We start from the raw sequence: 22711 nt of genomic DNA on the forward strand, positions 1-22711 counted from the left end.
GAGTCATTTTCGCTTAAGAAAAAATTGTAAATCTTTGTGTAGAGTCAACTGGCAAATCCCATTCTACTTTTATGTGGATTCATATAATTTTAAAGCCAAACTAGTGACATAAACAAATATATTATGATTATATTAAAATATCGTATGCATCCTTTTATTACCTTTTTGGAGAAAGGGAAAATAGTTATTGCTGTTGGTATATGGTATACCTATGCCTTTTTGTTTAACAGAGGGAATTATGCATGCATAATCTAAATGACCAGCATCTTAAAATTATCTGTCTGATGTTTTGTGATCAGAAAGTATATTATATTTTGAGTGAAAAGTCAAAATAATGCAGAAGTTTTTAATTCTACCCCAGATTGCGAAGCTCATGAAATGCTTGAGTTCATTCATGAACCCCGTACTGGGTGAAATAGCCTTTTTGTGTAAATCTTACATCAAGCAAGAAGGGTTTATGGGATGTGAACATAAATGCAAGTTTATTTTTGTTTCCACACTCCCTTTAAACCCTTTTCATGGATGTAGTTTGTTTTCTGGCCTTAGATTAAAATTCAGACAATCCTATGATTTTTCTGTATATTCTTAGATAAGAAAAATTCCTATGGTTGTTTCAAATTACAAACAAAATCTCAATTCAGAAATGAAAAATATTCAGTTGATAAAAAACTAGTTGATCTAAAGTTAAATCTTCTTCATTCTTGGCCCACCCTCTTCCTCCCACCCCTATCCCCAGCAGGGGTCTCTGAAGGTCAAGATTTGCATATGGTGCTTTGCTTCCTCCCTTATCCTACCCCTTGTCCACATTGTGTTAACCACAGGTTCTGGCTGTGTCAGGCTTGAAGTCGGGCAGAGGTAGGAGGTGACAGGAAAGCTTCTATTGGACTGGCACTGTTACTGGCTGCCTGACTTGGCATTCTTTGGTCTCTAGCTCTTGTGGCCTCTATGGTGAGGTCTCCAGAGACGGCCCCTGGGAGCACATCCCTCGGTGATGTGGTGTCCTCCTGGTGGCTGTTGCCTTCTGCCTCTGTATTTTGGTAGCATGCTTCACACTGACTGGCTCTGTTCTGTCATCCTCCCAGCACTACTCTTGAACGTGATTTAGATCGTTCCCAGCTCGCTCTCTCTTCAGGGGGACTCCCAACTGGTTCACTAGAAATATTTCCCTCCTGTTGTCCTTATCATTGATGCACACGTCACCAGCTCCCAGTTCAGCCCAGTTTCTCTCCATTTGCCCTGTTGCATGCTGTGGTCAGGTTTCTAAGGGAGGTATCATGTTATGCTCCAATTTGTCCCTAAACTCCAAGAGACACAAACCAGACGTTTTAGGTAGTTGAGCTGAAGAGTCTGTTTCTTGGCTATGGTGACCAATGACTCTGGTTTGCCCCAGACTTGCCCAGTTTTAGCATTGCAAGTCCCATGTCCTAGGAAGCCCTTCCATCCTGGGCAAACTGGGGGCGTTGCTCAGCTCCGTCCTGACCTGAGGTGGAAGTGGAAGCATGTCACACCCTTTCTCGGGTTACACTCTCCTGAGACTGGGATTCTGATGTGGATGAGATATTTAATCAGCTCTAGCACATTTAAAAGTTTCGGCAGGATATATTTTTGCCTTAAAACTCTCTTTGTTTCTGATATTTCTCATATCTTGGTGCCTTGTTGAAACTTCTAGTTTAACATCTTCCTCATGAGACCAGATGATATCAGTCAAAAATAGGACACAATTTTGAATGAACGATATCTTCTGGTTACCTTTCTTGGAGGGGTTCAATGTCAGCACCCCAGTCCAAGTCTCTAGCCCAGCATCACGAGGAAGAAGAGCCCCAGCAGACGATTCCTCTAAGAGGTTCTAATCCCAGGAGCTTCGGATTCAACTGCTAGTCCACTCCCCTCCCCAACTCCCTTGGTTAGCACTGATAGTCTTGGTCCTACCCCAATGGTCTTGTGTGAAATACCAGTTCATTTGTAGATCTAAAAGTGCTTTTGGCACATACGAGCACAATGGAATAACACAGAGCATACATAGTCTGTGTACTTAAATGATCCATTCATGAGCTCCATGCCTGGATGACCAAAAATGAATTATCTGATAATAATAATGATAATACTTAGTGAGATAATATATATATATATATATTTTTATCCTCACCCGAGGATATTTTTCCATTTTTTTGGACAGATAGAGTGGGAGGGAGAAAGAGGAAGGGAGAGAGAGAGAGAAACATCGACACGAAGGGACACATCGAGTGGCTGCCACCCGCACGACCAACCAGGGCCGGGGACACACTGCAACCGAAGTACGTGCCCTTAGCGGGAACCGAACCCGGGTCTCTCCAGACCGCAGGCCGACGCTCTAACCGCTGAGCCAAGCTGGCCAGGGCACTGAGATAATATTTTGATGTACTTTTATAAGGGCTTTACAGGTATTAACTTATTTAATCCTTACAACATTTCCAGGTGCAGGGTTTTAGAATTATTATTCCCATTGTTCAGGTGACAAAACTGAGGCACAGAAAGATTAAATAACTTACCCAAGGTCTCATGGCTAGCAGTACAGCCCAAGGTTGAAGCCCTGGGAGTCTGCCTTTAAGGGTCACACCATTCGCCATGATGCTGTCCTACTGTGGTCCTGATTCTAGCATTGTAGTGAAGGGCCAACCAGACTATGACAGAGAAGGGGCAGCAGGGGAGGGGAGGTCTAGAGTTTTGCAGTTAGAGCTGATTTTTGATCTTGGCTCTGCACCTGTTGGCTGTGTGACTTTGGACAGGTCACAGCTGCCTTTAGGGTGGTAGAGAGCTTTAATAATGTAGACAAAGTTCCAAGCAGAGGGCCTGACACACTGCACATGCCGGTAGATGCTGTTTCCTCCCTCACCCCCTCCCACTGCTCTTGTGAAGGCCCATTGCAACAGCGATGACTTTTATAGCTTCAGTTAGAATCTGCTCTGGACCAAACTTTCTTATTCCTGCTCCTCTCCTTTCTGTCTTTTTCTGGAGCAACAGTTTTGAAATGAAGCTGTGATCTGGAATTGAGCAGTTTCTTTTAGATTCCTTTAGGGCCCAGGCTAGAGATGGTCCAAGTGGTAGACCTTCTAGGGCACATGGATGAGCCAACATGACACTTTTTCACAAGGAAGCTTCACCTGGCATTCTTGTGGACTGCAGATAGCAGCTGTGAAACTGAAATTCTTTTGCATTTGTAGGACAGCATAGCTCTTCAGGAAGAGCAAATCCTAGTCCTGTAAAGATGAAGAAACCTAAAGTGTTCGTGACTGAGGGAAAAGATGTTGCTCTTACTGGAGTATGTGTGTTCTTCATCAGGCCTGACCCTTCCAGAGCCATCACCCCTGAGAATATCCACCGGGTAAGGGCAAGCGCAATCCTTCACCCCATTTACCAAAAATCACTTACACTCTGCAGCAGATATCCATTATTGATTAAATAGTCGTTAAATATCTAAAACTACCTTTGAAGAAGTGTTTTTAAAAGCATTTAAAGCAAGCAACTAAGGGGTCATTTTATTTAAATCTGTTAGGTAAGAGGATTAAGTATTCAATTTACTAACAAAAATTGATGTAACATTTTGTGTGTGTGTGTCATAGTGAGGTCTTCCCTTTTATTTATTTATTTATTATTATTATTTTTATTGTTAATCCTCATCCAAGGCTACTTTTCTTTTTTTTTTTTTTATCCTCACCCGAGGACATTTTTCCATTTTTTGTTTAGATAGAGCGGGAGGGAGAGAGAGGAAGAGAGAGAGAGAGAAACATCGATGTGAAGGGACACATTGAGAGGCTGCCACCCGCACGACCAACCAGGGCCGGGGAAAAACTGCAACCGAGGTACGTGCCCTTAGCGGGAACCGAACCCGGGTCTCTCTGTACCGCAGGCCGATGCTCCAACCGCTGAGCCAAACCAGCCAGGGCCAAGGCTACTTTTCTATTGATTTTAGATAGGGTAGAAGGGAGGAAGGAAGAGAGAGAGGGCGGAGAGAGGGAGGGAGGGAGGGAGGGAGAGAGAGAGAGAGAGAGAGAGAAAGAAACAGCAACATGAGAGAGACACATCGATTGGCTGCTTCCTGCATGACCCCAAACAGGGAAGGTTCAAATCCAAAACCCAGGTACATGCCCTTAACCAAGAATTGAACCTTTGACCCTTCAGTCCTCATGCTGACCCTCTAAACACTAAGCAAAACCAACCAGGGTGAGGTCTTTCCTTTTAAAAAGAATTTCTCATACATAACTTATTTTAGAGCAAATTCCATACTTTTAAAATAAGACTTTTTAAAGTGGACGTATAACTTTATTCTTTTTTGTGTAAAATAAAGTTCATCTGAACATGTCTCCCATGTCCTTAATAGCTGTACTATCTGCTTGGTTTAGGTAACCTGGCAAACATCTTATGTTCTATTTATTTCATTCTTTTATTGTGAATATTGCAGTTTAGAATAGTATAAAGCTTGTGTCTTAACCAGGGTGTGAAAATAATAACTTACTGGATGAAGAGACTGAATGGAAAAGCAGACAGTGGCCAGACCATATATAAAAATAGAACTTTGACCTACAACCCGAAGCAGCCTGCCCAAGAAAGCAACCCGCTGTCTACAATAAACAGCCCAGGTAGCCAGCCTGCTTGTCAGACTTTCAAGTAAGCCAGATAGGAAGCTAAATAATAAGTTGTTGTCACAGGGCCAAAGTGGCCAGGATTTGATTCATGAGTGCCAGCCTCCTGAATTTTTGTCTGTACTTCCAATGGCCTTCCCTGGGGCCAACCAGAGAAAACCAAATGTGCTCCCCTAACCAATCACATAGGATGCCCTGCTTCCAGTTAGCTCTCCTCCAGCTTCTCCAGGCGAGCAGCCCCCAGTCAGGACACCCCACTAGAAGGCGCTCCCATCCCCCTGCCTACCTATGAGTCTCTGACGAATTGCAAATGATGGTGGCCTCCCCTTACTACAGCTGAATTACTAGCCTTTGCTTTTCTCATTTGATTGGTCTTTATTTACTTCCACAGGATGATGGGTTAATAAACAACATTCAGAGAAGACTCAGTAGCTATGTTGTGATTGAAGGTAATTTTTTCAGTAAAGGATCTCCTATTCGTTTTCCAGGAGGTGAGCTTTAACATGTTGGATGCCGCAGATGGGGGCCTGCTCAATAGCATGAGGCGGTTGCTGTCGGACATCTTCATTCCCGCTCTCAGGGCCACGTGCCAGGGCGGGGGCGAGCTGGAGGGGCTTCGGGAAGCATCCAGCATCCAGCAGGAGTTCCTGAGCTCTCTGGAAGGCTTTGTGAATGTCCTGTCCAGCGCACAGGAGAGTTTGAAGGAGAAGGTAAGAACAAATAAGTTACTCCTTCAAAACTGGTCAGAGAATGAAAATGTCAACATAGAAGTGTGTAGTACTTCTCTTAAATAGTCTGTCTTAATTCCACTACCTTGCAAATCTTGAAAAAAATTTTCAGGCATTTTAATTGCCCCTTTAAGATATACTGGTTGGTGACTAGATTTAAATCCCGTACTTTGGAGAGGTTCCATAGCAATGTTGACTATGATGGAAGACGCAGTCATGTCAAATATGTGTTTGCAAAGTATGAAAGGTGTGTAGTATTGTTCTGCATCTCAAGAGGAAGGAACTTGGGTCAAGAGCAAGTGTGTGTGTGTGTGTGTGTGGTGGGTGGTGGGTAGTGATGAAAGAAATCCTGAAGAGGAAGGAGGAGAGAAATTGACAAATATCTGAAGAGGAGAGGGTGGGTCAGGTCCTTTGATTCAGTCAGTGACCAAAGTGCCTTTAAGAATAAGTTTGGCGAATTTAGGCAACATAATTTCGGACATCATACGCAGCAGAATTTTCACTGATACATCACCTAAAGCAACGGAAACAAAGGAGAAAATGAACACATGGGACTACATCAAACTAAAAAAGCTTCTGCACAGCAAAAGATACAATCATGAAAATGAAAACGCAACCCACTGTTTGGGAGAGCATAATTGCCAATGATACACCAGATAAGGGGTTAATTTCTGAAATCTATAGAGTACTCATACAACTCAACAAAAGAAAGACAAAGAACCCAATTAAAAAATGGACAAAGGAGCTAAATAGACAATTCTCCAAACAGGACATACAAATGGCCAAGAGACATATGAAGAAATGCTCAACATCACTAATCATCAGAGAGATGCAAATTAAAACAACCATGAGGTATCACCTCACACCTGTCAGAATGGCCGCCATCAACAAATCATCAAACAACAAGTGTTGGCGAGGGTGTGGAGAAAAGGGGACTCAAGTACACTGCTGGTGGGAATGCAGACTGGTGCAGCCACTATAGAAAACACTATGGTGTTACCTCAAAAAGTTAAAAATTGAACTTCCATTTGACCCAGTGATCCCACTTCTAGGAATATACCCTAAGAAGCCTGAAACACCAATCAGAAAGAATATATGTACCCCCATTTTTATAGCAGCACTATTTACAATAGCTAAGATCTTGGAACAGCCCAAGTGTCCATCAGTAGACAAATGGATAAAAAAGCAGTGGTACATATACACAATAGAGTACTATGCAGCTGTTAGAAAGAAAGATCTCTTATCCCTTGAGATGACACTGAGGGACCTGGAAAGTATTATCCTAAGCGAAACAAGCAAGCAGAGAAAGACAAATATCACATGATCTCACTTATTTATGGAATATAATGAACATAACAGTCTGAGGAATAGGGTAGACCTAGAGACCTGGATGTAGGGTACAGACTGACAACCCTCAGAAGAGGGGTTGGTCGGGGGGAGGTAAGAGATAAACCACAGAACTTATATGCATGTATGCATAACTGATGGACATGGATAACAAAGCCAGGTTCAGGGTAGGGAGGATGGAGAGGAGGGTATCAATGGGGAAAAAAAAGGAGAAATACTTGTAACAAAAATAAATTAATAGAAAAAAAAAGTTTGGCGAGGAGTCCGACCAAGATAGCAGCATGGGTAAATGCAGTATTGCCTCCTCCCCACAACCACATCAAAATTACAACAAAACTACAACACAACCATCGTTCAGAACCACCTGAAATCGAGCTGAATGGAAGTCCTACAACTAGGGCATTAAAACAGCTGCCACATCCAGACTGGTAGGAGTGGCGGAGGTGCGGATGGGCTGGTCCCACACCCACATGTGATGGATAAAAATCAGGAGAGACCCTGGCTGGGAAGGTTCTCCCTGAGCAGTGAGGGGTCCCCATCCCACACCAGGCACCCAGCTCAGGGTCCCAGTGCCAGGGAGAAAAGTCCCCATAAATTCTGGCTGGAAAAACCAGCGGGAACTGAGGCAGAGGGAGGCTGCAGCTGCGGCAGCCCCAGGAGCTCCTCCCAAAGGGCCCGCACAGACTTACTCAGACCCACTCCCTCTGAGCTCTGAGGGGAGGCAGCTTGAGGGACACCAGAGAACAGGGAAGAACTGAGCTGTTTGGCCTCCAGACAAGGGCTGGAGGGGCAGCTTTCTCCTGGACAGACGTGCTGGTGGAGGCCTTTGTTTCTTTGGGGAGCCCTTCCCCCACAGGGCAGGCAGATGCTGCCATATCTGGGACTCCAGCAACCTGGCTCACACTGTTGACCCCACCCTGGTGATTCCCTGAGGCCCTGTCCCACCCAACTTTTAGGCCCATCCAAGCTGTTTCCAGTGGCTTTACCACAGGATTATCCTGTCTTGGATCCTGTTTCAGAGTTTCCTAAAGTCTCTTAAACAAGCAGCATCTGGTACCTGACCCACCAGTGCACCTGGCACCATCGGGCCAGTGAACACCCTGTGTCAACACAGACCAGTGCGCAGTAGTGGAGCTGTAGAGGTGCCAGTTGCGGAAGCCGCAAACGGCCAGGAGCCCAGAACCATCCCCCATAGTAGCAGCCCCATCAGAGTTGAGATATACCCCCAGCAACAGAGGCTGGGGAGCAGACATCCATCTCCAGGCAATAGGAGCACAGACCAGCAGCAGAGAACCATCCCCCAAAACTACAGCAAAGGCTGAGCAGGAGCTGAGCCCCACTGGGCAGCAGCACTCCCCAGCCACCAGCGGCGGGACCTGGGACTCCATAGGGGCCTGTGCAACACAGTGGCCCACAAGAGCAGTGCGAAGCCAGGGCTTGAGAGGGGCCAGGCTCAGCGAGCCCCATACCTCTCCTTAAGTGGCCCCAGGCCTGGCACTAGGAGCAGCCAGCCTTGGTTCACTACTTGGCTTTTCCTAGACACCTCCAAGCCCAGCACAAGAAGCAGCCATCTGCAGTTCACTTTGTTGTTTATGCCGGGTGGCCCTGGATAGAGCATAGGCAGTGGCTGACCTTGCTCCAGAGCCAGCACACCTGGTGGACAGCATCACACTACATCGAAACACCACCACCCAACCACCTCCACAAGTGACACACTTAATGAGTGGACTCAGTGTGTACCAGAGCCCTGCTGAAATAAGTCTTGCTCTGTGTGGTGGGCCCCTACACAGCTGATCCTCCAAGGTAGTGGCTAGCAGGCACAGCTGACCAGCCTGAGTAAACCCCTCCCATTGACTTGCCAACAGCAATCATGACTCAATTACAACAGAAGGGTATACAGTCTACACTAGGGGTGCACTGTGAGGGCCCAACTGGGGTGATCAGGGAGACAGTGCTACTGGATCCTATAGGATACCTATAATAGTAGGTCACCCTGTGATGACTGGGAGGCAGAGCAACTCTGCCTAATACATAGAAACAATCACACGGAAGCAGCCAAAATGAAGAGACAAACAAATGTGTCCCAAATGAAAGAAAAGAACAAAACTCTAGGAACCGAACTAAACAAAATGGAGATAAGCAATCTTACGAATGCAGAGTTCAAAACACAGGTTATAAGGTTGTTCAGGGAACTTGGTGAGACATTCAAGGGACTTAGTGAGTAAGGAGACTTCTGAGGGACTTAATGAGAACATCAACAACATAAAAAAGGGCCAGTCAGAAATTAAGGATGCACTAACTGAAATAAAGAGTAATTTACAGGGAATCAATAGAAGAGTAGGTAAAGCCAAGGAGCAGACCGTTGATTTGGTATATAAGGAAGCAGAAAACACCCAACCAGAACAGCAAAAAGGAAATGCAAAAAAAAATCCAAAAAAAAAAAATGAGGATAGTGTAAGGAGCCTCTGGGACAACTTCAAGTGTGCCAACATTTGCATCACAGGGGTACCTGAAGGAGAAGAGAGAGAGCAAGAAATTGAAAAACTATTTGAAACATTAATGACAGAAAACTTCCCTAACTTGGTGAAGGAAACAGACATACAAGCCCAGGAAGCACATAGAGTCACAAACAAGTTGAACCCAAAGAGGACCACACCAAGACACATCATCATCAAAATGCCAAAGGTTAAATACAAAGAGAGAATCTTAAAAGCAGCAAGAGAAAAGCAGTCCATTACCTACAAAGGAGCTCCCATAAGAGTGTCAGCTGATTTCTCAAAAGAAACTTTGCAGGCCAGAAGGGAGCGGTAACAGATATCCAAGGTGATGAAAAGCACTGACCTGCAACCACTCTATCCTGCAAAGCTATCATTTAGAATCGACAGATATATCAAGAGTTTCCCAGACAAGAAAAAGTAAAGGAGTACATCATCACCAAACCAGTATTATGTGAAATGTTAAAGGGTCTTCTTGAAGGAGAAGAAGAATAAACATATGAGCAGTAAAATGGCAATTAATACATATCTGTCAACAATTGAATCTACAAACAAAATGAGCAAGCAGAACAGAAACAGACTCATAGATACAGAGAACTTTTTGTTGCTTGTCAGATGGGTAGGGGCTCTGGGGGATGAGTGAAAAGATGAAGGAATTAAGAAGTACAAATTGGTTGTTAGACTGATGAACCTCAAAGAGAAGGGGGGAGGGAAGGGGGAATGAAATTAACCAAAGAACTTCCATGCATATATGCATAACCAATGTACACCGACAGTAGTGTGGGGAAGGCAGGAGGGGGTGGGGATGGGGAGGAGGGGGTCAATGGGGGAAAAAGGGAGGAATATCTGTCATACATTCAACAATAAAGATGAGTTTAAAAAAAAAGAATAAGTTTGGCAAATGGGAGCTTTAGCTTCCATAAACTTTGTCCTACCTGCAGTAAGCCTTTGTTAGTGATCACTGGGGGTAGATGACAGCCCACACCAGGTGTTTACGGGAGGTAGAGAATGGATCTCGTGATACCAACGAAAATATAACACTCACCCCTCTCCAAAGAGCACTGAGACCTACCAAGATGTTGGGAAGGAGAGAGGGAGGTGTTAGGCTTCTTAGGATGTGGAATGGGCCACTTGAGTAACTTTCATTCAGACCAGGGCAGGATGACTCCAGTTAACATAATTGTTATGTTAGTAGGTAGCTACGATTGAGGCCACAGTAAAATACAAGTTGAACCAAATTAAATTGTTATTCTACGTAAAAAAGCCATGCTTTCATCAGATACACTTAATTTTGCAGCAGAGGTACTTAAAAACGTGGGATGGATCCCAACACAGGAGGGAGGCAGTGCCACCTCACGAGGCCCAGAGCCCTTCCCTGTAAACCAAGGAGCCCTCCCGTGTGGCAGGTGGAAATTGATGAGCAGGAGGGAGGGGGGAGAAGTGTGCTGGGAGGTCCTTCCAGGCTGGGGCAGCATGAGCAAAGGCCCAGGGGAGTGGAGTCATGTGGCTGCCTGGTGGGTTTTCAAAAGTCTGTCAGAGGGTAGCAGTGTGAAAAGCTCCCACAGAGGAGGCCAGGTTCAGGGAGGACAAAGTGGTGCGTCTGAGCCACGTGGGGTGAGGGGAGCTGACAGTGCTTGTGAGCAGCGCTGGGCTTGGCCAGGATCCGGGGCCATTAGAGGTCAAAGCTGGCAGGGCTGTATTGGGAAGCCAAAGAAGAAACAGGAAACCATCCAGGAGCTGTGGGGTCCCCTTGCAGCAGACCCTGGTGGCAGGGGCATGGCCTCACCCTGGAGGCCACTCTCTCTGCTGTTCTGAAGGGAGGACAGTGTGATCCCAGCATCTGGTGCCTACCACTCCCCAGCCTGAACCTTCTACCTTCCACATCCCCTAGTGGGCTCTTGAATTTTAATTGGTTCACGAGGAAGCCGTTAGGGCCTGGGCTTCATGAAGTGGCTCCTTGACCTTGCTGGCAGTTAGTACGGCAAATAAGCACCTCCTGCTGGTTCTGACCATTGAGAGAAACATATTAGCCCTGTTGCTGGTAAAGCGGGATTGGACCTGAGATCTGAATTTAGATATTCACAGTGCCAGGTGCACGGTACCAGAAGGAAAATGTCTTCATTAAATATTGAGGTCCATTTTGTATTATGTTTGTTTAAAACACACTAGGTTTCATTGTCAAGTCAAAATGCAACACACATACTTTACTACCCTCTTCCTTCTTCCTCCTCCTAAGACAAGTCTGTGCATTTGCCCTTGAACGTACTTAGTATAAAGATGTTATCAGGTAAGGATGAGAGAACATTTCTCTCTGGTTAGTTTCCAAAAATTAATGTGATAGGTTAGAAATTACTCCCCCCAATCAATTTTTTGGAGCTTCCCTACTTTCTCTGATTTCATGAGTTGACTGTTTAATTTTCAAATTTCCTATTAATCCCCAAATTCTGTGATGTTATGACTGTCTTTCTCTCTAGTTCAGTCCTTCTTTTTGACCCAAAAATTGACCTCAGAAGTGTTCTCAAATGGTGTCCTCTGTGTGTGGGAAGATCGGGCATTTGGTATCTCACTGTGCTTTCAGAATCAATCTTCAGAGAGCAGGGTAGTGTAGACCGGAGGATCCCCTTAAGATCCTTCTAAGCTGAGAGGTCAACCACTGTGTGTGTGTGTGTGTGTATGTGTGTGTGTGTAAAACGCATCATCTTATTATTTCACTTTAATTTTAATTAGGTGAACCTTCAAAAGTGTGACATATTTGAACTGAAAAACCTGAAGGAACCGATAGACTACTTGACTCTAGCTAATAACCCCGAAACTTTGGTAAAAATAGAAGGTTGTATGAAAGTATGGATCAAACAAACAGAACAGGTAATTTCCAGAAACCAAACATCAGATGCTGTGTTACTGAACTAGCCACTTGGAGAAAGTGTATCATTTGCCATTCACATTTGCCTTTTACCACGAGCCCCTGAAAAGGTGTGAGGTTCCCGTGGCTTTATTTATAGTCATTAGATAGGAAGAGATAGGAAGAATTCTAAGAGATGAAAGTTAAGGACTCTGTATACTTATATAACTAGAAGATAGCTCTTTGCTATTTTTTTTTCTCAAGGTATAATTTACTTTGATGAGAACATCTCTAGAAATACAAGGAGTTTTCTAATTTAGTGTGTCCTCCAAAGAGATCCTGGGACTTAATCTTAAAAATATTTTTTTTCAGAAAAGTCCTAAGTGAAAGTGGACATTGCATAAAAAATAAACACAATTGAAATTAACCCACCTAAGGCATGGGGGCTTCCTAAGGTTATATACTGGTTTGAGGTTATACAGAGCCAAGGAAATATGCTGAGGCCAGGTCCTTCAGACGTTTATGAAACTCCTTAAATAAGTAGCTTAGTAGTAGTTTTCAGTTAGAGCAAGTCCACTAAGTTTTTGTGGAGGTTTTAAAAATGGATTCACGTTAAGTTAGTAGAAGCCTGTCATTCAAACCATGCAAATGAATGAAAGCATAGCATGATTCAGAGAGCATCATTTATTTCTTTCCTTATCTGTTACTTATGTTCAACGTTAGCATCTCCGGCCCTCATTGGTTCGTGTTTGTCCTGGGCACTCACAGGTCCTCGCAGAAAACAATCAGCTTCGGAAGGAAGCAGACGACCTTGGGCCCCGAGCAGAGCTGGAACACTGGAAAAAAAGACTCTCCAAGTTTAACTACCTTTTGGATCAGTTGAAAAGCCCAGAGGTGAAGGCTGTGTTGGCAGTGCTTGCCGCTGCCCGGTCGAAGCTTCTGAAGGTTGTCAGCCATTTCTTTTCTCTGTGTGAAATAGGAAATTCATGTTTTAGAGTATTTCAGGCCACAGAGTAATTAGGAACAGAAAAATGTTATTATACCTTCATAAAAAACACACATAAAACTTTAAGATTGGATAAATATTTTTCTTCTATAATTTTGGATACCATGGAAATAGCTTTTGAATTAAAGATATTTGATGGCTGATGTACCAGTACGTATATGTATGATTAGAGGGCATTGCGTGTCATTACAAAGTAACATTATAACATGATCATATATACATTATGAATTCAGACCACTAGGAGTAGTAATAATGAAAACTTACCTTATATATTTCTTTAGTTCTGGCATACTAGTTTTATATTGCTTTATTATAATTTACCCCCAAACTTGGCAATTTAAAGCAAACATTTATTATCCCACAGTCTGTGGGTCAGGAACTTGGGTTCCTCTGACTCAGGATCTCTCATGAGGCTGCAGTAGGGGTGTCAGCTCATTGGCAGGCTCAGCTGGGGAGGGTCTGCTTCCAAATTACTCATGTGGTTGTTGCAGAATTAAGTTCCTTGCTGGCTATTGGTTGGAGGCTTCCTTTAGTTCTTTACCATGGGGGACTCTCCATTGGGCACCTCACAACCTGGCAGCTGGCTTCCCTTAAAGGGGGTAAGTGGCAGAATGCAAGGGAACACCCAACGTAGAAGTCACAGTCTTTTGGTAAACTAATTCCAGAAGCGACACCCATCACTTTTTTCACATTCTGTTTATTAGAAGTGAATTGCTAGATTCAGCCCATCATCAGGGGGTGGGGATGACACAAGAACATGTGGAGTCAGTGGTCACTGGGGACCATCATAGAGGTGCTCACCTCATCTGGCATTCGTGCCAGAAAGACTATTAGCCATTTGCATGGATCTTTCAATGTATGAAAATAATTTAAATAATAATAATTTGTTTCATTAACCACGTTAGATTTACCCTATATCATTGCTCAAAGGATGCAAGCATCTCATTGTACTATAGTTCAGAAATATCAATAGGACTTCCGCGAAGTCAGATGAACGTGTTGGCTTGTGTTAAATCGTTTCCTTTTACTTCTCCTACTTTTAGATATCTGTCCATTTTGAAGTTCCTACGTCATAGCACAGTCCTGGCATATGGTTGGCAGTTCATAAATAATTACTACATTAACCGATGAACAAAAGTTTAGGGATATAGGTAAAGAAAGCTCAGGTTAGAATAGAGAGAAGATAGAAAACGTGGGGGTGAGGTGCAAAGTGGATCCAGTCGCCAGTGGAAGAGAGAAAGCATGAATTTTAGAGGGACGTGCTTCCTTTTTGATGCTCTGTCCTAGTTATTGAATAGGTTTTATAAGAGAAAGTCTGGAAGAGATACCTTTAAAAATTTTGTGAAAAATTTAAATTGCTCTTTAGTGTGGCAATGTCCTTCATCTCTCAGGGTTCAGTTTCATGTGAGAGGCACAGGGCAAAGTGAAAGTCTGACCCAGGGGACCTCTGGTGGCTCTTCGCAGCTGTTATATTGGAAGTTTCTTTATTAATAATTCATTAACATTGCTTTCCTATACTGTGCTTAGACTTGGCAGGAGATGGATATTCAAATCACCGATGCAGCTAATGAGGCAAAGGACAATGTCAAATATTTGTACACACTTGAAAAATGCTGTGATCCCTTGTACAGCAGTGACCCTGTGAGTAAATGACTTCTACTATCTTAGTCTACTGATGGCCCTTCATCTGAGTTGAGTGTGGAGTTTTGGTTTGTAGATATTACAGTCTGTTGGAAACGTCTTAGAAATCTCTTTTTATCCTTAAGAAAATGATATGTAGCCTGGCCAGTGTGGCTCAGTGGATTGAGCATTGTCTCATGAACTGAGAGATCCAGGTTCAATTCCTGGTCAGGGCACATGCCCGGATTTTGGGTGTGATCCCCAGTGGAGGACGTACAGGAGGCAGCCAATTGATATTAATGTCTCACATTGATGTTTCTATCTCTCTCTCCCTTCATCTCTCTCTAAAAAAATCAATATAAAAAGAAAATATGTATATAAACATATGTATCTATATCTCTATGTCTATATATCTATGTATGTCTATCCATTTATCCATCCTTCCATCTATCCATCTATTGAAGATGTATATGTGATATTTAAAAACATTTGCATATTCCATTTTCCATTAAATATTGCAACTGACATTCTGGGCTGCACCACTGTGGGAAGAGTCATTGAGCAGGTGTTCTTTTGAACTTTTAACTTTAGGAAACATCTGCTTTCATTGATTACAAAATTGACTGTTAGTTGATACAACCTCCTTGTCATTGAAAGATAGTGTTTCCTTCTTGAAACAAAATTTGATTGACTGCATATGACTAAATAATAAAGTGATCCTTAAATATATTTAGGTAAAGTGTTAGATAATATTTTAAAATTCTGGGTAAAAATCACTTAGCTAAACTTTATTTATTTATTTTTTTACTAATTAATTTTTGTTACAGATGTTTCTCCTTTTCCCCCCACTGATTCCCCCCTTCTCCTCCCTCCCTGCCCTGTCCCCAGCTTTGTTGTCCATGTCCATTGTTTATGCATACATGCATATAAGTTCTGTGTTTTATCCCCCCCCCCTGGGGATTGTCAGTCTGTACCCCACTTCCACGTCTCTAGGACTACCCCATTCCTTAGACTGTTATGTTCATTATATTCCACAAATAAGTGAGATCATATGATACTTGTCTTTCTCTGGCTAAACTTTATTTTAATGAAGATGGCATGATTAGACTATTAGATTTTTTGCTGAATTTAGTATTTGTTTCCCAGAAAACTTTTGTGGTGTCTTCCAGATATCCATGATTGATGCGATCCCCACACTTATAAATGCAATTAAAATGATCTATAGTATCTCTCATTATTATAATACCTCTGAGAAGATTACATCTCTGTTTGTAAAGGTAAGTACAGTCACTTATATTTCTTTGCCAATGGTCAAGGTTTTGGTAATTAAATATTACTGCACTTACACACTCCATTGTCTATGTATCCTACAATTTTTTAAAGCAGCTTAATCCCTCAATAGAGGTAGAATTAAGTTTATGTGAGAGGCTGATTCTGAAAAATCATAAAGCATTCTTTGTACAAGTAATTATTATAATAAATATTGTGTTATTTATATAATAAAAAGAAAAAAGATTATTTTTGGAATTTCTTGCCTATGTTATTTAGTACATTATTTATTCCCATGGGTAAATTTTAATTAAGGAAAAACTGACTATCTCCTGTTTCATATTTATATGCCGCTGTACCAAATGTATTTGATGCCACAGTTGTTTACTTGGTGTTATTAGAATAGCAATCATGGTAATAAAAGCAATTGTAATGATTCTGCCAAAAAAAGCATAATGAGGTTTAAACCTTATGTCCTAACTCCTAAGTGTTTATGGTGAGCACTGTTGCTTTTCCCATTATGAATGGTCTCAGAAATAAATGACTTTTTCATAGCCAAGGCAAACATTTTAAATGTTGTATTAAAACAGAGGGATGTTCAGCTCATCAGGACTTGTGTTGTGAATACTAATGTAGTAGAGTCTTGATTCTTCCTGGGAACAGGGACGTCCAGCCTTGAGAGCTCACCTGGAAACTCCGTGCTCTGAGTTCCAGTAGCGAGGCAGGCGCTCCACGACGTCCTTCCCGAACGTCACCCTTGAGAACTGCGTGTTAGGATCCTGGGGGATGTTTCCTGGGTAGAAGACTCAAATGTCAGCTTGTGTTATTACTCTAGCTTTCATGCATATTATTTGCAGGCCTTGTTGTTGAACAAAATTATAAAACCACCATTTATCTAAGTTTCAAAAACCTTTCATCAAGAGAAATTTCTGCAAAAGAAGAGTGTTATGTACCGAACCCATGTACATATTGCACAGATTTAGTGACAATCAACACATGGCTAATCTTGTTTCATTTATACCCCCAACCTTTGCAGTGCAAATTCCAGCATCATATCATTCCATGCATATACTAGTCATCTGATTTTCCTTTTAATGTATAAAAACTCACCCAGAAAATTCTAAAGGTTTTTTTTATCCTCACCCGAGGACACTTTTTCCATTTTCGTTCAGGTAGAATGGGAGGGAGAGAGAGGAACAGAGAGAGAGAGAGAAACATCGACGTGAAAGGAACACATCGAGTGGCTGCCACCCGCACAACCAACCAGGGCCGGGGACAAACTGCAACCGAGGTACGCGCCCTTAGCGGGAACCGAACCCGGGTCTCTCCGGACCACAGGCCGGCGCTCTAACCGCTGAGCCAAACTGGCCCGGGCTGTACTACATATTCTTTATCCAATCATCTATCAAAGGACATTTTAGTTGTTTCCATGTCTTCACCACTATCAATAAAGGGGTACATATATCTTTATCAATTAATTTTTTCAGAAGATAGGTTGCTGAATTATACGGTAACTCTATTCTTAATTTTTTGAGGAACTTCCGTACTGTTTTTCATAGTGGCTGTACCAGTTTACATTCCCACCAGGAGTGAATGAGGGTTCCCTTTTCTCCATAACCTCTTCAACATTTGTTATTACCTGTTTTGTTGATGATAGCCATTCTAACAGGTGTGAGGTGGTATCTCATTGCAGCTAGTGAAGTTAATCATATTTTCATATATCTGTTGGTCATTTGTATGTCTTGGAAGAAGTGTCTGTTCAGGTCCTCTGCCCATTTCTAAATTGGATTTTTTGTTATTTTGTTGTTGAGTTGAATGATTTCTTTATATATTTTGGATATTAACTCATTTTGGGAGGTGTTGTATGCACATATCTTCTCCCATTTGGTTGGTTGCCTTTTTGTTTTGGTGTTGGTTTCTTTTGCTGTGCAGAAGCTTTTTAGTTTGATATGGTCCCATTAGTCCCATTTATATACTTCTTTTTGTTTTTACCTCTCCTGACTTTGAGATAATTAATAAAATCCTCTTTAAGACCAAGGTCCATAGTTTAGTATCTATATTTTCTTCTATTTACTTTATTGTTTCAGATCTTGTATTTATGTTTTTGATCCATTTTGAATTAATATTTATGTGTGGTGACAAATAGCAAGCAGTCCAATTTCATTCTTTTGCATGTGTCTTTTCAGTTTTCACAGTGCCATTTATTGAAGAGGCTTTCTTTTCTCCATTGTGTTTTTGACTCCTTTGTCAAAAATATACATGTGGATTTATTTCTGGGCTCTTGATTTGTTCCATCTGTCTGTGTCTGTTTTTCTGCCAATACCATGCTGTTCTGATTATTGTCACTTTGTAGTATACTTTCAAGTTAGTGATACTATACTGCCAGCTTGTTCTTCTTATTTTTTTAATCTTCCAAGGAATAGTTTTAGTTTTGAAAAATGAAACACTGTGAGATATCTTTTGGCATATTTTTCTGTATGGCAGATAATTATAAATCCCTCTAAACATCACAACAACCTTTCTGTGACAATGAATAACTTAGAGCCTTTAGTTTCTCTCAGGATTTCTGTGGCTATTTAGAGTCTTTTGTGGGTTCATACAAATCCGATGATATTTAAAAATTTATTTATTTAAAAAATGCCATTGGTTTTTGATGGGCATTGCATTAAATCTATATATTGCTTTGAGTAATATGGCCATTTTAACTATGTTGATTTTTCCAATCCATGAACATGGAATATCTTACCCTTTCTTTCTGCCTTCTTCAAATTATTTTACTAAAGCCTTGTGGTTTTCAGTGTATAGGCCCTTCACATCCTTTGATAACGAGAGCAGATCTTAAGTGCTACCACCACATATATTAAAAATGATAACTATGTGAGGTGTTAATTAACTTGATTGTGGTAATCTTTTTGCTCTGTATTTCAAATCATCACATTGTACACCTTAAATATATACAATTTTTATTTGTCAATTATGCCTCAATAAAGCAGAATAAAAAGGCTAGTGCTTGATCATAGTTGTTATGGAAACAAATAAATCGAAAGCTTAAGTCCAAAGATTGTACATCCTAAGAGGTACAAGAGTTAAGGACCCTCCAGTCCAATTTATAATTGATGGCTCTCTTATGTACATAACCTCATTTTATTGGAAAATTGCAGGTAACCAATCAGATGATATCCGCATGTAAAGCTCATATTACCAATAATGGAACTGCTTCTTTGTGGAGCCAACCACAGGATGTTGTTGTGGAAAAAATATTATCAGCAATTAAACTTAAGCAGGTAGTGATCAGCCTAATACTATATTTAGATAATGTTTAATTATATTTATGTTGTTTTTGGTAATGCATCTTAAATTATTTAGCAATTATTATATTCTTGGTTGCTAAAAAGAACAGTAATTCTTTACTATTATGAAGGTTACATGTTAATGAACTTTCCAAGGAAATTTATGCACTATTCTACCCTCTTTAGGGGCCTAGTATGTCCCAATACCACATCAAGTACTGAAGATTCAGAGATGACTAAGATGATGAAGGTTTTCTTAAACTTCTGATAGATGAATGGGGAGACCTAGAGTGAGGTTATTGCTAATATGGTGGGACCAGGGTGGAAAGGCTGCATCACTGAGATGCATTATGAATAATTAGGGGTTTGCTAGATTGGAGAATGGGAGAAAATATTCTAGGCCGAGTGATGAGTAAATGAAAAGGCATAAAACAAAGCGCTTGCAATTCCACCCTAATTTTGCCATGACCTTTGCTGAAGAGAGAATAAGGTTATCTTCATTGTTTTCCCATTCTTATATTTTGCTTTTTTATTTTAAGGAATACCAGCACTGCTTTCACAAGACAAAGCAAAAGCTTAAACAAGATCTAAATGAAAAACAATTTGAATTCAGCGAGATGTATATTTTTGGAAAATTTGAAACTTTCCATCGACGTCTTGCTAAGATACTAGATATCTTTACAACCTTTAAGACATATTCAGTCCTGCAAGATTCTAAAATTGAAGGGCTGGAAGACATGGTCACCAAATACCAGGTATTGTTTTAAAACTAAATTTGCTTCTCTTATCTATAACTAAAACTTTGATATTCTATGCAAATAACTATATTTAAAATGATTCAAATAGTTCATAATGTGAAATATAAGCTCATAGCCCTTAAACAAGAAGAAATTAAATTTACTTGAAAATTGTGTAATGGTGCTAATATGTTCTTTTCAGGTGTGTGGTTATGATAATGACTTCCCAATAGTCTAAAATTAATCATCATTAACGAAAGCATTTTCATTAGTAGCACAAGAAAAGTGTTTAAATATAACTTATTGCTTCATTTATTCATGAAAGAAATATTTAATGAAGCCAGTACTATGTGTCAGGCTTTTGTTCACACTGAGTTCTGAGTGTCATGTGATCATCTCTGCATGTAAGCATTTTATTTGGACCTGTGTTAAAAATTAAAGGGACTGCCCTGGCTGGTTTGGCTCAGAAGTTAGAGCATCAGCCTGCAGTCTGGAGAGACCCAGGTTCGGTTCCTGCTAAGGGCGCGTACCTCGGTTGCAGTTTGTCCCCGGCTCTGGTTGGTTGTGCGGGTAGCAACCACTCGATGTGTCCTTTTCACGTCAATGTTTCTCTCTCTCTGTTCCTCTCTCTCCCTCCCACTCTACCTGAACAAAAAAATGGTAAAATGTCCTTGGGTAAGGATGATAAAAAAAAAAAATTAAAGGGACTGAATTTTATTTTAACCCTACCATTCCTAGTTATTTTGACCTTTAACTGCTGTCTCTTGTAAGGATATATATGTGACTAATCTTAGTTTTTATTTATTTTATTTTATTTTTTTAAATTTCTTTTTTTGTTACAGATATTTTACCTTGTTTACCCCATTGGCACCACCCACCCCACCCCACCTCCGCCCTGTCCCCGGCTTAGTTGTCCATGTCCATTGGTCATGCATACATGCATATAAGTTCTGTGGTTTATCTCTTCCTACCCCCCCACCTCCTCTTCTGAGGGATGTCAGTCTGTGCCCTACTTCCATGTTTCTGGGTCTGCCGTATTCCTCAGACTGTTATGTTCATTATATTCCGTATATAAGTGAGATCATGTGGTATTTGTCTTTTTCTGCTTGGCCTCTTTCACTTAGGATAATATTTTCTAGGTCCCTCCATGTCGTCTCAAAGGATAAGAGATCTTTCTTTTTTACCGCTGCATAGTACTCCATTGTGTATATGTACCACAGCTTTTTGATCCATTCGTCTACTGATGGACACTTGGGCAGTTTCCAGATCTTAGCTATTGTAAATAGTGCTGCTATGAACATGGGGGTAGATATATTCTTCCTGATTGGTGTTTCAGGCTTCTTAGGGTATATTCCTAGCAGTGAGATCACTGGGTCAAATGGAAGTTCAATTTTTAATTTTTTGAGGTAACACCATATTGTTTTCCATAGCGGCTGCACCAGTCTGCATTCCCACCAGCAGTGTATTAGAGTCCCCTTTTCTCCACACCCTCGCCAACACTTGTTGTTTGATGATTTGTTGATGGCGGCCATTCTGACAGGTGTGAGGTGGTACCTCATTGTAGGTTTAATTTGCATCTCTCTGATGATTAGTGATGTTGAGCATTTCTTCATATGTCTTTTGGCCATTTGTATGTCCTGTTTGGAGAGGTGTCTATTCAGCTCCTCTGCCCATTTTTTAATTGGGTTCTTTGTCTTCCTTTTGTTGAGTTGTATGAACACTCTCTATATATGGGAAATTAACCCCTTATCTGATACATCATTGGCAATGATGTTCTCCTTTACAGTGGGTTGCCTTTCCATTTTGATGATTGTTTCTTTTGCTGTGCAGAAGCTTTTTAGTTTGATGTAGTCCCATGTGTTCATTTTTTCCTTTGTTTCTGTTGCCTTAGGTGACGTATCAGTGAAAATTCTGCTCTGTATGATGTCCGGCATTTTGTTGCCTACATTTTCTTCTAGAATTTTTATGGATTCATGGGTCACATTTAAGTCTTTTATCCATTTTGAGTTTATTTTTGTGTATGGTGTAACTTGATGGTCTAGTTTCATTTTTTTGCATGTAGCTGTCCAATTTTCCCAACACCATTTATTAAAGAGGCTGTACTCCACTGTATGCTCTTGCCACCTTTGTCAAATATTAATTGAGCGTATTGCCTTGGGTCCATTTCTGGGTTTTCAGTTCTGTTCCACTGGTCTATATGCCTGTTCTTGTGCCAGTACCAGGCTGTTTTGGTTACAGTCGCTTTGTAGTATAACCTGATATCTGGTATTGTGATCCCACCTACTTTGTTCTTCTTTTTCAAGATTGCTGTGGCTATTCGGGGTCTTTTTGGTTCCATATGAACTTTTGAAGAATTTGTTCTAGTTCTATGAAATATGTCGTTGGTATTTTGATGGGGATTGCATTGAATCTATAGATTGCTTTGGGTAGTATGGACATTTTAATGATGTTAATTCTTCCAATCCATGAACAGGGTATGTGCTTCCACTTTTTTTATATCTTCCTCTATTTCTTTTTTCAATGATCTGTAGTTTTCTGCAAATAGGTCCTTTACTTCTTTGGTTAAGTTTATTCCTAGGTATCGTAATTTTTTTGTCGCGATGGTAAATGGGATTGTTTTTTCAGTTTCTCTTTCTGTGAGTTCATCATTGGTGTACAAGAATGCCGTCGATTTCTTGACGTTAATTTTGTATCCTGCTACTTTGACAAATTCATTTATTAAGTCTAGTAGATTTTTGATGGAGTCTTTAGGGTTTTC

At 41.2% G+C, this 22711-nt stretch overlaps 1 protein-coding gene across 1 annotated transcript in view; it reads left to right on the forward strand.

Annotated features, from left to right (window-relative positions):
- Positions 1-22711, forward strand: part of DNAH5 (dynein axonemal heavy chain 5) — a 286089-nt gene that overhangs the window by 75011 nt on the left and 188367 nt on the right. Inside the window, exons 6-13 of the mRNA XM_036278902.1 lie at positions 3201-3361; positions 5108-5329; positions 11917-12054; positions 12800-12976; positions 14565-14678; positions 15827-15934; positions 19088-19210; positions 19756-19971. Of these exons, the coding sequence (XP_036134795.1) occupies positions 3201-3361; positions 5108-5329; positions 11917-12054; positions 12800-12976; positions 14565-14678; positions 15827-15934; positions 19088-19210; positions 19756-19971 (1259 nt within the window). The remainder of the gene's footprint in view (positions 1-3200; positions 3362-5107; positions 5330-11916; positions 12055-12799; positions 12977-14564; positions 14679-15826; positions 15935-19087; positions 19211-19755; positions 19972-22711) is intronic.

Source organism: Molossus molossus, unplaced genomic scaffold, assembly GCF_014108415.1.
Source record: "Molossus molossus isolate mMolMol1 unplaced genomic scaffold, mMolMol1.p scaffold_m16_p_3, whole genome shotgun sequence".
NCBI classification, from domain to species: Eukaryota; Metazoa; Chordata; class Mammalia; order Chiroptera; family Molossidae; genus Molossus; species Molossus molossus.